At 38.2% G+C, this 14,148-nt stretch overlaps 1 protein-coding gene across 1 annotated transcript in view; it reads left to right on the top strand.

Annotated features, from left to right (window-relative positions):
* The window catches only part of LOC110166333 (inositol polyphosphate-5-phosphatase A), a 485,134-nt gene that overhangs the window by 243,564 nt on the left and 227,422 nt on the right, over positions 1–14,148 (top strand). Inside the window, exon 5 of the mRNA XM_055162594.1 lies at positions 9,907–9,970. Within this exon, the coding sequence (XP_055018569.1) occupies positions 9,907–9,970 (64 nt within the window). The remainder of the gene's footprint in view (positions 1–9,906; positions 9,971–14,148) is intronic.

Below are 14,148 nucleotides of genomic sequence, written 5' to 3'. Positions count from 1 at the left end.
GTCCTTCTCTGTCCCTCCCGCTTTCCCTTTCTCTCTCTTCCTCCCTCATCTCTCTCTCTCCCTCCTCCTCTCTTTCCTTTTCCCTCTCTCTCACCCTTCTCTCTTTCTTTCTCTCCCTCCCTCTTTCTCTCTTTCAATCTCTCCTCCTTTCCCTCCCCATTTCTTTCCTTGCTCTCTCTTTCTCCCGTCCTCCTTCCCCTCTCTCTTCTTCATCCTCCTCTCTTTCCCTCCCCCTCTCTCTCTTTCTCACCCTTCTCTCTCTCTCTCTCTCTCTGTCGCTCTCTGTTTCTCTCTCTCTCAATTTCTGAATCTCTCCCCACTCTCTCTCTCCCTCCTCCTCTCATCCTTCTCTCTTTCCCTCCCCTCTCTCACTCACACCAATTTCTCTCTGAATCTCTCCTCATTTCTCTCCCAGCTCTCTCTCTCTCTCTCCCTCCTCCTCCCATCCTGCTCTCTTTCCCTTCCCCCTCTCTCACTCTCACTCTCACCCATTTCTCTCTTTCACCCTTTTCTCTCTCTCGCTCTCTCTCAATCTCTGAATCTCTCCTTATTTCTCTCCCTGGTCTCTCTCCTCCCTCCTCCTCTCATCCTTCTCTCTTTTCCTTTCCTCTCTCTCACTCTCACCCCTTTCTCTCTCTCTCTCTCTCTCCTCTCTCTTTCTTTTCATCTCTCTTCACTTTCTTCCTCCTCCTTTCTGTCTCCATCCCTCTTTGTCTTGCTGCCTCTCTCCCTCCCTCCTCCTCTCTTTATCTCTCCCTCTCTCTTTATCTCTCCCTCCTCTCTTTATCTCTCCCTCCTCTCTTCATCCCTCTCTCCCTCCGTCTCTCCTCCTCCTCCTCCTCCTCTTCCTCACACACTTAATAGACTGCATCTTGCTAATGGAAAATTAAGTAGCGGCCGTGGCAGTGGGGTTTATAAATATGTAGAATATTCTTTTAATTATTTCAAGTGAATCTGGCAGCTAATCAATAAGGAGTTACGTGACAAACATACACTTGACACAGGCCGAGGAGCGAGGGAGCGAGGGAGGGAGGGAGCGGAGGAGCGTTGGAGGAGCGGAGGATCGAGGGAGCGGCTTGGAGATGGCACAGGCTGTCAGCGCACCGGGGCGAGAGCCGCTCGGAGCCTCTTGTTGTAATGGGACAAATGGATTAATTGCTCAGTGCTAATATAATGGCTTCTTAAAGAGGCCAGAGGAGACAGAGCCAAAAAGTGATGCGTTCGCTGCCACGGCGAAGATTTGGAGATTATAAATGTGTGCGAGGGCCCAGGTTAAGTAGGGTTTTGCCATTACAAGGAGATTCACTTAGGGAAAGATGTTTATCATTAATTACGGGAGCTGATTAATGGTATTTTCAGAGTTAAGTTAAATTGGAATGTTGTTCTCTCCATTTTGGGGAGAACAAGAGCTGCTCATGTGAATTTTAACTTTGGGATTGACCTACTGCTGCTCGATGATTGAAATAAAATCATGATCACGATTGTTTTGGTCAATATTGAAATCACGATTATTTTTTAGTGACACCATGCATTTTGTTATTGATAATTTACGCAAAACCTTCAAATTGAAAATAAATACAGACTACAAATCTGAACCTTAGAGCAGTTTTGCAATGTATAAAATATAAAATGAATAAAATATACTTTGAACATGACATAAGGCATAGAAAAAAAACATAAATGCATCCAAAATAAACTTTATATCCAGCTGTTCTACAATCTCTATATTTAAAAAAAAATAACATCAATATACTTATTTATATAAAAAATATCTCAAAATAAACTTAAGATTATATGAGTTTATATGAGTTTGGAAATTGTTTGACACACAGAAATTGCGATCAAAATTTGATTAATTGCACAGCCTTATATTGACCTGCTGTACGTGTTTTGGGGTCGTGATGACGACTCGGGCATAGAACCTGGCACCTTCTCGCTGGCAGGTGACAAAGTTAAACAGAGCTGGGTCTGGTTAGTATTTGAATGGAAGACCACTGGGAATACCTGTTGTCACAGTGACTCTAGTGCAAACTGCCATTGTGTCTATAGGCAAGACACTTCACCAACTTGTATGACTTGAATTGAAAAAAAAATAAAAATTTGAGTAAATTTCACTTAACAAGTAAAATGATCTGCCAGTGTTACAAGAGTTTTTGTAAAATAGAAAAAAGGATGGCAGAGGCACTCAGATTTGCGGTGAATTTATTAAATTATTAATTAATGTATTAACCATCCTTTTTTCTATTTTATGAGAATCTAAGCCCTCTGGTTTGATGAGCACCTGTATGCGTAAGTTTTCTGATCCAGTGTAGCGCGCAGTTTTGTTGTTTTTATTTCTAAGAGTTTTTGTACTTTGTACAACAACTTTTTGCACTTAAAATAAGAAACAAAATCTAATGTTGCTTGAATTAAGAAAAACACTCTTACTCCACTGGTAGATACTTTTACTTGTCAAGCTGAATCTACTCAATTTTCAATTTTCAAAGTCAGTTTAGCTTAATATTGTTTTTTCCAGTGTGAGTGTCCTCACACATCACAATATATCATTGGGTGTCATTCAGAAGTTGCAGATACGATACATTTATCGATACAGTGAGCTTTCGATTCAGTACGTTTCAATACGATATATTTCAAGTCAATTTGATATGGTTCAGTAAAAATAAAGGCTAAATCACAGCTTTGATACTAAAACCACTTCTTGTGCCAAGTTCATATGAAACATTTTAATCACCAAAACAGTGAAAATATCAAACATGTCACATATACGAGTTTCCTTCCACTAAACAAGCAACAAAACTGTAGCTCTGTAATAAGATAATTTAGTAAAATATACCATAAAATACTCTTGGCGATATATCGATACAGCAGCCCATGATATCGATACTGTATCATCACATTAAACAATACGATAAATCAATATTTCAATATTTTTGCACACCCCTAATAATAACAAAGAGTAAAAAATATAAACGGTAATAATAAATTCTAAATAAAAAAAGATGGCAAGAGACAAGTTATGTAAATGTAAATGTAAAAGTCAAAATAAATAGAAAAATAAGCTTTATACAAGAGGTCATAGGAAGACAGTGCAACAATGATACGATGATTGACAGGACATGGTGTTATCCGTTACATAAGGGTGAGTTGTTGTAAAGTTGTAGGGAGTATTCTCAAAGTGTGTTAGTTTATTTGGCATTATTATTATTATGTTTATTTATTTCGGACAGTAGTACATAGAACATAAATTAAAAAACAAAAACAAAAAACTAAATAATAAAAAAAAGACAAAAACGTAAATACATAGATATAACACAAAAAGTAACTATTTCTATTCTATAATAACAGGCAAAATAAATGTTACGCAGAATTTTCCTTGTGTCCGAAAAAGGAGTGGGAGGAAGTAAATACTTATTTAACCCCACCCCTTTTTTCTACAGTCCCAAATTAACGAAGAACAAATACAGACTTCTCATTTCCTGTACATTATAAGCAATAATTGCACAGTACCTGCATTGCATTACAATCTAACAGACAACAACAAATATATGTATATTATGTACACAGATATAGTACACATCATATACACAGATATAATATATACATACCTACATACACATCACATACCCATGCATACCTATATATATATATATATATATACACACCCATATACATACACATACATATACATGCACACATATACCCTAAGCACTCATTTCTTCTGCACAGTATTTTGAAATAATTAATTTTTTAATTGCCCTTTTGAATACATGTATATTCGAACAAAGTTTTAATTCTATTTTCAAGTTGTTCCATAATTTCACACCACAAACAGAGACACAAAAACTTTTTCTTGTCGTTCGAGCACGAGGCAATTTAAAATTCATAACGCCTCTTAAGTTATAGTTTGTTTCCCTTTCACAAAAAAATAGTTGAAGATTTTTTGGTAAGTGCTTATTTTTTAGCTTTATACATGACTTGTGCAGGTTGGTACAGAATCAAATCATTCAGTTTGAGTAATTTGGCATGAATAAACAGTGGATTAGTGTGGTCATGAAATTTGACATTATAAACAATTCTTATTGCTTTTTTTTGAAGTTTTATCAATGGTTCTATTGCAGTTTTATAGTTATTGCCCCAAATTTCTGCACAGTATGTTAAATATGGTAAAACCAGTGAACAATAAAGTGTGTGTAGTGCTCTGTGATCTAAGACATACTTTGCTTTGTTTAATACTGCAATACTTTTTGATATTTTATTATGTATAATTTGGATGTGGGCTTTCCAGTTAATCTTCTCATCAATTATGTCCCCTAAAAATGTATTCTCCTTGACCTGCTCTATTCTTACACCTTGTATCTGTAACTGCATTTGTAGTTAAAAACCACATTGGAAAAACACGTTCAATAAGCTCAAAGTGCACCATGAGGACGTTAAAAGCAACACATGAACAAACACTGCATAAAATGTCATCAGTCTATAACGGGAGTGTTTACAGGCCCGTTTAACGCACGATGCAAATGAATAGGCCCGACTGAACAAGCTACAAGTGTCGATCTTACGCCGTTTGGAATAGGTTTACTGTAGTTTACCCTCCAGACCGCACAGCCCAGCCTCTGCGCCGGCTTTACTCTCTGCATTATTTATGAGCGCGCGCACATCTTGAGATTAAACATTTGCTGATTTGTCAAAAGCACAAACATGAGGTCCTGCCCATCTCCTTGACATATCGGATCAGCCCGCCGCAAAAACACTGTCGCACATTTAATTGATGACAGCCGGCTGACCCAAACCTCCGCCGTGTCCCTCGCTTTTCTATCTCCCCCCTACCTCTCACTCTTCTTCCTCTACGGGACGAGACACGGAAGGTCAAAACTTCCCATTCCCGAGACTAGTTTCCAGGAAATACCCCGGCACCGCGACTTATTTCACTTGTTTTTATGTTCGCTTTCACCTCGACGTGCCAGCGGACTCGGAGACAAAGATGGATTGGGACTTGACGCCAGGGAGGAGTTCTCTAAAATGGCGCAATTCGTCAAAAACGACCATTTCCAGCGGTTTGTTTTGTTTTTGAATCTCGCTTGTACTCAAATACGGCACACGCGTGAATAAGATGAAATCGCGACGCAGCGCCTTGTATTTCTAAATTGAAGGAATATTTACGCGATTAATTACAGGTTTGACAGAAAATGAATCAACGCAAGTTTTGATCGATGGTTACAGCTGATGGTTCGGTCATTTGTTATAAACCAACATTAGCTGAGTTTGCCGCACAAAACCGGGCTTTCGACGCTTTTTATTTCGCTCCACGCAGAATATAGCAATTTTCCTACCGCTATACATCACGATTTGACAATTCATAATTTTTCTAGTCGTGTTGTCAAAACTGGGACTATGCATTTAGTTGGGTATAATATTCCATCTAAAAGGTCAATATGGGGCTCTAAATAAATTGCCGTAGCTGTATCAAACGCTGCTATGTCACTCAATGTCAAAACATAAGCAGTAAATTTCATCAGCTCTTCGTGCCAGAGAGCTACTCCAAAGTGTGGCTCCGCTCATGAATCAGGTTTAAACAGGTCCAAAGTTTTAAGTGCTATGATAAATCAGGCTTTGGTAAATAAACCATTTTGCTGTTTATACACTAAAATAGGCCGTAATGTTGAAAATAGAGGTTTAAAATATTCTTACTTTGTGCTTATTTGCGCGTGGGGGAGACGTGGGGTGGTGCGTGATGTTGTGGTGTAATCGGAGGATGGTGAGTCAAATCCTCAGAGAAATTTATACCAAAATGGCGCAGCGTTTCACGGTTCGGTACGTACCTGGGTTTTCAGATCACGGTTTGGTTAATTTTTGGTACAGTATGGGAAGAAAATGCAAAACCATTTACTTGTTACTTGTTATTTTAACATTATACAAGCGGGAAAGTAAAATAAATGCAAAGTGCTGCTTGGTAATACTAATAAGTTAAATAAAATATTCTCAAATAGGCAACACATGTATGAAATATATAAAAAAAGAAAATTCCTTGTAAACAGTAACAAAACTTTTCAAAAAGTGAAACGTAGCACTAACAGTTTTACTCAATCTGCAGATTGAGGCCAGAAAATCCATCGGAGCAGAGATTCTGTGCCGCCGAAAGGTGAAAGTGATCACGGTGGCGCGACGACTGTAGTTTTGCGAGGATTGACCAGGTTCAGAGGGACATAGTGGGGACAAGGGACAGTTGTTTTCTAGGTGGCTGCCCTAACCATAAAGCGCTGCGGGAAACATTGAGAATATTTGTCGTGAACATTAAAGAGCCGAGTCTTTCGTGTAGCTGCACATGTAGTGGCGGAATGTAAACACACAAATTGTGTGAACTCATGCACAGCCGCGCATCGAACCAAACATCACATTACACCACTAGTAGTTACTACGTTAAAGTGTCCGTATTATGTTGTTTATTACATAATGTAATGTTTCCTCATTAAAAACAGACCTGGAGTTGTGTTTTGTTTCATTCACACATGTTTAACACTCAAGTCCGGCATATGGCCAGAGTTCCTCTCAAGTTCTCGTAAACTAAAAACACAGATCCACCTTGTGATGTCATGCATATAATGCATATAAGATGTGCTTCACTATGTTTTTTAAGCTCCACATGCCTTCACCTCACAGAGGTGGGTCATAACACACATCTGGACCAGTTTTGTCTTTTTTTCTATTTCTATTTTTATTTTAAGGAAATAAATGCTATTTTCAGCCAAAGTGGTATCTGTTGATATCAGGTGTACTCAGGGTTCCCACGGTCATGGAAATTCTGGAAAAGTCATGGAAATTGAAAATGTTACTTCCCAGACCTGAAAAAGTCATGGTATGTTGTAAATTCAATGAAAGTTTTGGAAAAGTCATGGAATTTTAGTTTCTCTTTCACACAACTACATCGTTCTGTAAAGTTATCATGAGGCTGTTATGATTATTTCTGAACGTCTGTGCCTTTTGTTTAAAACAGACGACAATAAATGCACTGACAGAATTTTGAATGTTAAAAAAATATAATACCAAACCATAAGGTGGAATGGAAAATTAAGGGGGTTAACATTTCATATTTAACCCTAAAAGTCTGATCAATTCTACACATGTCGGTGCTGTAAATTCATGGAAAATTCACTTTCGGTTATGAAAAAGCTTTAAAAATTTGTCAGTGAAAAAAGTACCCTGTATACTTAAAGCTATAGTATCGAAAACAGTATCGGAACTGTAAAAGCTTCATCAGTGCACCCCAACAAATCACAATGCCAACAAAAATAATCATTTAAAACATAATGTTCAATTTCATTTTGCAGCCGTAGCCGTTTGTTTCCCCTGGTGTTTGTAACTGTCCCCGTCCTCACTGTCTCCTGTCTCCCTCAGACACACAGACGCACACAGAGGACTGAGCCTGAGCTGCTGCTGTTGTGCCCTACATGTAAAGCCCGGCAGAGAAAGGCAGTGTAGTGGACTGTGAACCGCGTCAAATCCCCGGCGCGCTGCTTCACACACACTCTGATTGGCCTCCTCTGCCACTGGGAAAGTTTCCTGATTGTTCACAGGGAAAATTAAGATTTTAAGCCTATTGAAGTGGATCTGTGCTCATTGAAAAGTCCATTTGAATGTGTCCCTTTTGAAAGCGTCAGATTGTTGTGGCTCTGAGCGGACGTCCCCAAAGCGAGAGGGCTGTTGGGAGTGTACTGTACCGATGGATGGTGCACCTGCTGCCTGGTGTTTGTGAAGCCAACTGGGTAATCGCACTCCACTTTATCAGTCAGGCGTGGTGCTAATGCTGTCCTACACTCCCCTGCACTTTTCTTAGGATTTTCAAAGGCTCTGTGCAGGTGAATTTTACTTTCAAAGCAGCACGTTGGTCAAAATAGTAAAATTATCGCTCCAAAATCGCAGTTTGATTGGCCGTAATAATCAAATTACAAATCTGCAGAGAGTGTATTTTAAAGGTGCTTTTTGTAACTATTATGGTTAATGGTTTATGGTTAAAGATCCATCACGTTGTTTTCATGGAGTCATACAATGTTCCACACTATAGCATTAAATATATTTAGCTTCATTGACATCTGAAGAGAGCTGAAGCAGATACATTTTGGGGTGGTTTGGAACTAAGCTTGGACTCCCCTGGTCAAGAAATGGGTTAATCTGCTTGTTTGTTATTTGACTGTGTATTTTTATACTGAAATGACAAATAAATTCTGATTCTGATCATTAAGAAGTTGCCGATACGATACATACCTCGATACAATGAGCTTTCGATCGGATACGATATATTTCAAATTGATTCGATACGGTTCAATAAAAAATAAAGATTAAATCATGGCTGTGATACTAAGTCTTTGTTAAATCACTTTTTGTGCGAAGTTCATATGAAACACAAACATTTTAATCATCAAAACAGTGAAAATGTCAAAAGTGTCGCATAAACATTTTTTCTTTCACTAAACAAACAACAAAACTAACACTGTAAGAAAAGAATTTAGTAAAATACACCAAAAAATACTCTTGGCGATATATCGATACAGCAGCCCACGATATCGATACTGTATCATCACTGTCAACCACATCAGTGATCAATTAAATTTTTACTGCAAGTTTTTTGTAAATCTACCTTCATAAAGCGAATATTGAATATTTAGTGTGTGGTTTTAAGGATCTTAGCATGAATAAAGACTGATGGCTCATTCTAACGTGTTAAACATGCACATATTTTAATTATTCACTGTATTGAGCTCCAGTCTACAGCCCTCGATCAGCCCTGTGTTTAGATGTGTGGCTCTTGATGAAAAAAGTTTGGACACCACTGCTTTAAACAATACAATATATCGATATTTCAATATTTTTGCACACCCCTATTTACCACTGATTCTTTTATGAAGTCGTTTTCTAACTTTTTGTTGGTTCATTTAATAATTGTGCCTAACCTTGGTGTAGTTGCAATATATTACTATGTATCTTCCAATCTACCCGGATTTATTATGTCTTGTGTGTGTGTGTGTGTCATTAATTAAGCCCCACTGCGTATAGAGCAGCTTTTTCAATTTTGTGCAGCGTATCCTGTGACAGTAAAGGCATTCTGATTCTGAAGCCCAGTGAGAGAATGATGTGATTGTGGGCTGTACAAAAATAAAAATCCCCCCTGAAGAGCTGGAGGACGTGTCTGGGGTGAAGGAAGTCTGGGAGTCCCTGTTTAGACTGCTGCCCTCGTAACCTGGCCCCGGATAAGCGGAAGAAAATGGACAGATGGATGGACAAAAAATGATTTGAGATGAAATTTAAATTGTAATTTTTTTTGGCAAAGCAGATGCTGATACCAAAATTTGACAGTTGTGGACCTGAATTTATTTATTTTTTTTATGGACTTTTATAAGTTGCCTGACTTGACTTTGCTTACTTTCAAAGACACTGTTTTTCAAGCATTTCCTCAACTTTAATTTAACAAAAACACGTCAGCATTTTAAAGAATCTATAATTTGTATAGCAATATTTAGGGATGTAACAATATCCAAATCTCATGGCACGATATTATCACGATATGCATCTCACGGTACAATATTTTAAAGACGTGAATATAATTATAGAAGGGACACTTTTTTTGCTTTTAAAATACCTTGACAAGATTTTGGTGTGATTTATTTCCATCATAATCCCAAGATTTCAAGTAAAAAACATATTTCTTCATGTTTTCTGCACTGAAATGAATCATGGGATATGTAGTTCCCGATGTTTATAAGCTGTTGTTATTATAAAACGATGCATTTAAGCAAAGGAACTTGTGATTCGATATATTGTGAGACTTTTGACGATACGATATCACAATATTTCGGTTATTGTTACGTCTCTAATCTTGTAATATTTGACCCACTCTCTTCTTCTCCTCCACAGGCCCTCGGCAGTTTCTACTTTATCCACGATTCGCTGAGGAACATCCAGCAGTTTGATTTCAAAGGTGAGCCCTCTTTATATTTCGCATTATCAAAACGCATAAATACATCACAGGTACCGGTGTCATCGCACGTGGCCCTTATCCCACCCCTGCATATCACGCGGCCCCATTTACAGACCCATATTTGCTGCCTGTTCCCGATTCCATCAAAACGCCGCGCTCAGATTGGCTACGGGGATAATGTAAAGGCCCAGGAATGGTAATGCTTATTAATATTAGGATTTAATTCATAAGGTTTTGGGGGCCGGTGTAATAGCGTGTGGAGGGTTATTGGACAGTTAAGGCAGTCCCATCAGGAGGAGGTGTCAGGGGTCCGCCGGGTCCCGTGGTGCTGCTAATTAAACAGGGGATATAGATGTGCGCAGGCTGGACTCACATTAGACGTAGTATTAGACAGAGTGGAGGAGTATTAGAGACAGGTGCCCCAGTGAAGGACAGGGCGCGGGGAGAGGGAGGGGGCATCGCATGGGAACGGGGCCAACGAGGGGATTAAAAGATTCGATTCATTTGTTTATAATCACTGATGGTATGAACTAGGGCTGGGCGATATGGATCAAAAAATATATCTCGATTTATTTTGCTATATCTCGATATACGATATATATCTCGATATATGTTCAAGAAAAAATAACCCCCTAAAACTGAAAACTGCAAAAACAAATCTGCCAAATTAGGGGTGTCAAATTATCGCGTTAATTGCGATTAATTAATTACAGTCATATTTAGCGCGTTATGTTTTTTAATCGCGTTAATCTCATTTTTTATCTCTAACTTTGGTGTTTCTGTATGCGCGAGTTGCTTTATTATAAAACCTGTTTTTATGTGTTGTTGGGACAACAACAAACACACACACACACAAAAAACACATTTATACATTTTTTTTTTTTTTCGGTGATTCCACTCATTGTCGGAAACCCACACAAAACGCGTGCAGTAAGAGCGATGTAAATGTCATGTTAACGTTGGCGGCGTCAGTCGCACAATGGACGAGGTGGAAGAGCCAGTAGAACAGAGCTGCAGTGCACAGGTAAAAACACATTCGTGTCTTGGAAATTATTTCTCCCGACGTGAAATATAAAAGAAAATAACAAATATAAAATCACCTACAACTTAAATGTCACTGGTGAAAACAACCTGCATAGACTCATGATGTCTGCACTACTGTCCTATAGTGACCTGCCACATGAGGGGACACACACACAAACACACACAAACACACACAAATACACACAAACACACACAAACACAAACACACACAAACACAAAACACACACAAACACACACAACACACACACACACACAAACACACACAAATACACACAAACACACACAAACACACACACACACACAAACACACACAAATACACACAAACACACACAAACACACACACACACAAACACACACAAACACACACCTTCATCATCGTCATTAACCTGAGAACGCGTGGACCACGTTTCCTTCCGTAGTTACTGCGTGGACACCGACGTGCTCCCGTGAGCCGCGTGTGGATCGTGTTTTCTCGCATACACGGCATAAAACCGCACTTCCTCCTGTGAACCTCTAAACCAGAACTAACACCAAGACTAAAACCAGGACTTATCCAGTCCAGGACTAAACCAGGACTAAACCAGGACTAAACCAGAACTAAAACCAGAACTAAAACCAGAACTAAAACCAGAACTAAAACCAGGACTAAAACCAGGATTAATCCATTCCAGGACTAAACTAGGACTAAAGTAGGACTAAAGCAGGTCTAAACCAGGTCTAAACCAGGACTAAAACAAGGACTAAAACCAGTGATCTCATATATAAAGCATTTCTCTATCAATAATATTTTTAATATGGTTAAGGAAAGACTGGACTTTTTTATTGTCTTTAAGTAGACTAAAGTTATTGTTTCAGATTTCCTCGTCTTTGCTGCTTTACAGCAAACAGTTTCTTATTCATGGAGACTTGGGCTCAACAGCCAATTTGGAGAGATTTGTTAAACAATAAATGACTTTATAAAGTCACTTTTTTAAATCTATATCAGTCTTTTGATCTGCCACAATAATGTAATAATGAATTTAAATGAAAATACCTCAAATTGAAGGCTTTTCTCAGCAATTTTTAGGTGAGATTAAAATTAGATTAATTAGATTAATTAATTACAGATCATAATTAATTAATCTCTCTAATGACAGCACTATGCCAAATTCCACAAGGTCTTTTTTTTTTAACTGAAGTGTAAGAGGTCGGAACATTTAAGATTACAAAAAACCCTAATTACATGAATAATAATTTATCTGTAAAATAAAAGAAATAATACATATTTCCTTCTTTTCATTCATAAATAAAACAACTCAAGACAAGCTCATCTTTGCATTAACTCTGTTATCCAAACCAGAACCAGAACCATGAGCTCCTTTAGCAGAAGAAGCTCAGGAAGTTCCTTATTTTAATAAATCCATGTTCCTATCCAGCAGTAAGGAGCTCTGAGGTTTCCCACAATCCACTGCAGATCAAACCCAACGTTTCCAAACACAATTGTACAAGTGACACTGCAGCAGATTATTAATTAAAATCTTCTGCATAAATAAACTTTACATTGCTAAAGTTTACAATATATAAAGCATAACGACTCTAGAGCCACATCAGCCCGTTTGTGATAATAATATGTTTAATGCAGTTTTGCGCACGTGTGTTTACGTTTTACAAAAACGAAACTTAAGCGCATGGCTCATTTGCATAAACAGCGCACTTCTCATGCAGCTCAACTCGTTTAGCTTCTTTCGGACTAAAGGACGCGACTCGGTGGAATATGAGGATGTGCTGCTGATGGCCTCGTCTATAAATGGTGGCAAAGTTTCGTGGTGCTTGAAGCTTTTCCCTGGCACCAACTTTGGGCGTTCACGGGCGACAGTGACGAGTGAATGAGACACGAGCGAACAAAATCAGGGAGGCGGAGGCGACGAGAGAGAAGATAAACAAGCGAAGCGGCGAAATCAGAATTGAATATAAACATTATATCGATATATACAATATGTCAGAATTCATATCGAGTTTAAAAAATATCTCGATATATTTAAAATATCGAGATATCGCCCACCCCTAGTATGAACCTCATGGTATGATATTTATTGCGATATCGTCAGAAAGCTCACGATATGGTGGGGCGGTACGATATTTATTGCAATGTTTTTTTTTTAGTTTTTTTTTATCACTTTATTTTTATTGTATTTGACAAATTTACAAACATAACAAGAAAATAGAAAAAAGAGGAGAAATAATAATAAAAATAAAAGGAAATAACAACAGAAACAGAAGCCTAGGTGACACTTATTCTACTTCTGCATATATAATGTCCATTTTTCCCATTTCTTCTTCATTTGTGCCTCTTGCAATCTCAGTCTATGAGTTATTTTTTCCATTAGATAGATGTTTTTATTGTAGATGTCCACTGATCCTTTGAAGGCACAGAAGTTAGAAGTGCCCCATTTCCTGGTTATTGATTTTTTGGCAGCTAATGACATGACTTTGAAAAGATATATATCGCTTTGGTGAATAATGTTTTGTGAGAAGTTGTATAGACAGACCAGTTCAGGTGACAAGGGGACAGAATATCCCAGCACCTGCCCCAGTACATCACAAACCATTTCCCAAAATACAGTAATATTTGCACATTTCCAAAATATATGAGAATGGTCCACATTAATCTCTCCACATTTCCGCCAACACATCTGATGCATTTTTAACTGTTCACTCTTTAATTTAGGTGTAATAAAGAATCGAATCAGGTTCTTCCAGGCAAACTCCCTCCATGTTCGAGAGCAGGTGGTGGTGTGGTGATGCCGTCACATGTTTAACCAATCTTTATCTTCAATTTTTATGTTTAATTCTTTTTCCCAATTCCCCTTCACTGTTAGAGTTGTGTTTTTATTGCGATGTTTTGAGGAGGCTGACAAACAAAACTGTGAATATGCTTCTTTTTCCTCTTAAAATGCCTTAATCCAAAGAACTAAGACCTAAAAGTGCTTAAAACTGTTATTTCTTCTTGTAGTCTGCACTGAAATGGAGCAAAGGATCATGGTCTATGTCAGGGTTGTCCAAACTTTTTTCATCAAGGGCCACATATCTAAACACAGACGAAGCAGAGGACTGATCGAGGGCCGTAGACTGATGCTCAAGACAGTGAATATTT

This window comes from Boleophthalmus pectinirostris, unplaced genomic scaffold (assembly GCF_026225935.1).
Source record: "Boleophthalmus pectinirostris isolate CB_2022bp ecotype Guang Dong unplaced genomic scaffold, ASM2622593v1 HiC_scaffold_5, whole genome shotgun sequence".
Classification (NCBI taxonomy): Eukaryota; Metazoa; Chordata; class Actinopteri; order Gobiiformes; family Gobiidae; genus Boleophthalmus; species Boleophthalmus pectinirostris.
This window is presented reverse-complemented; position numbering and strand designations above follow the sequence as displayed.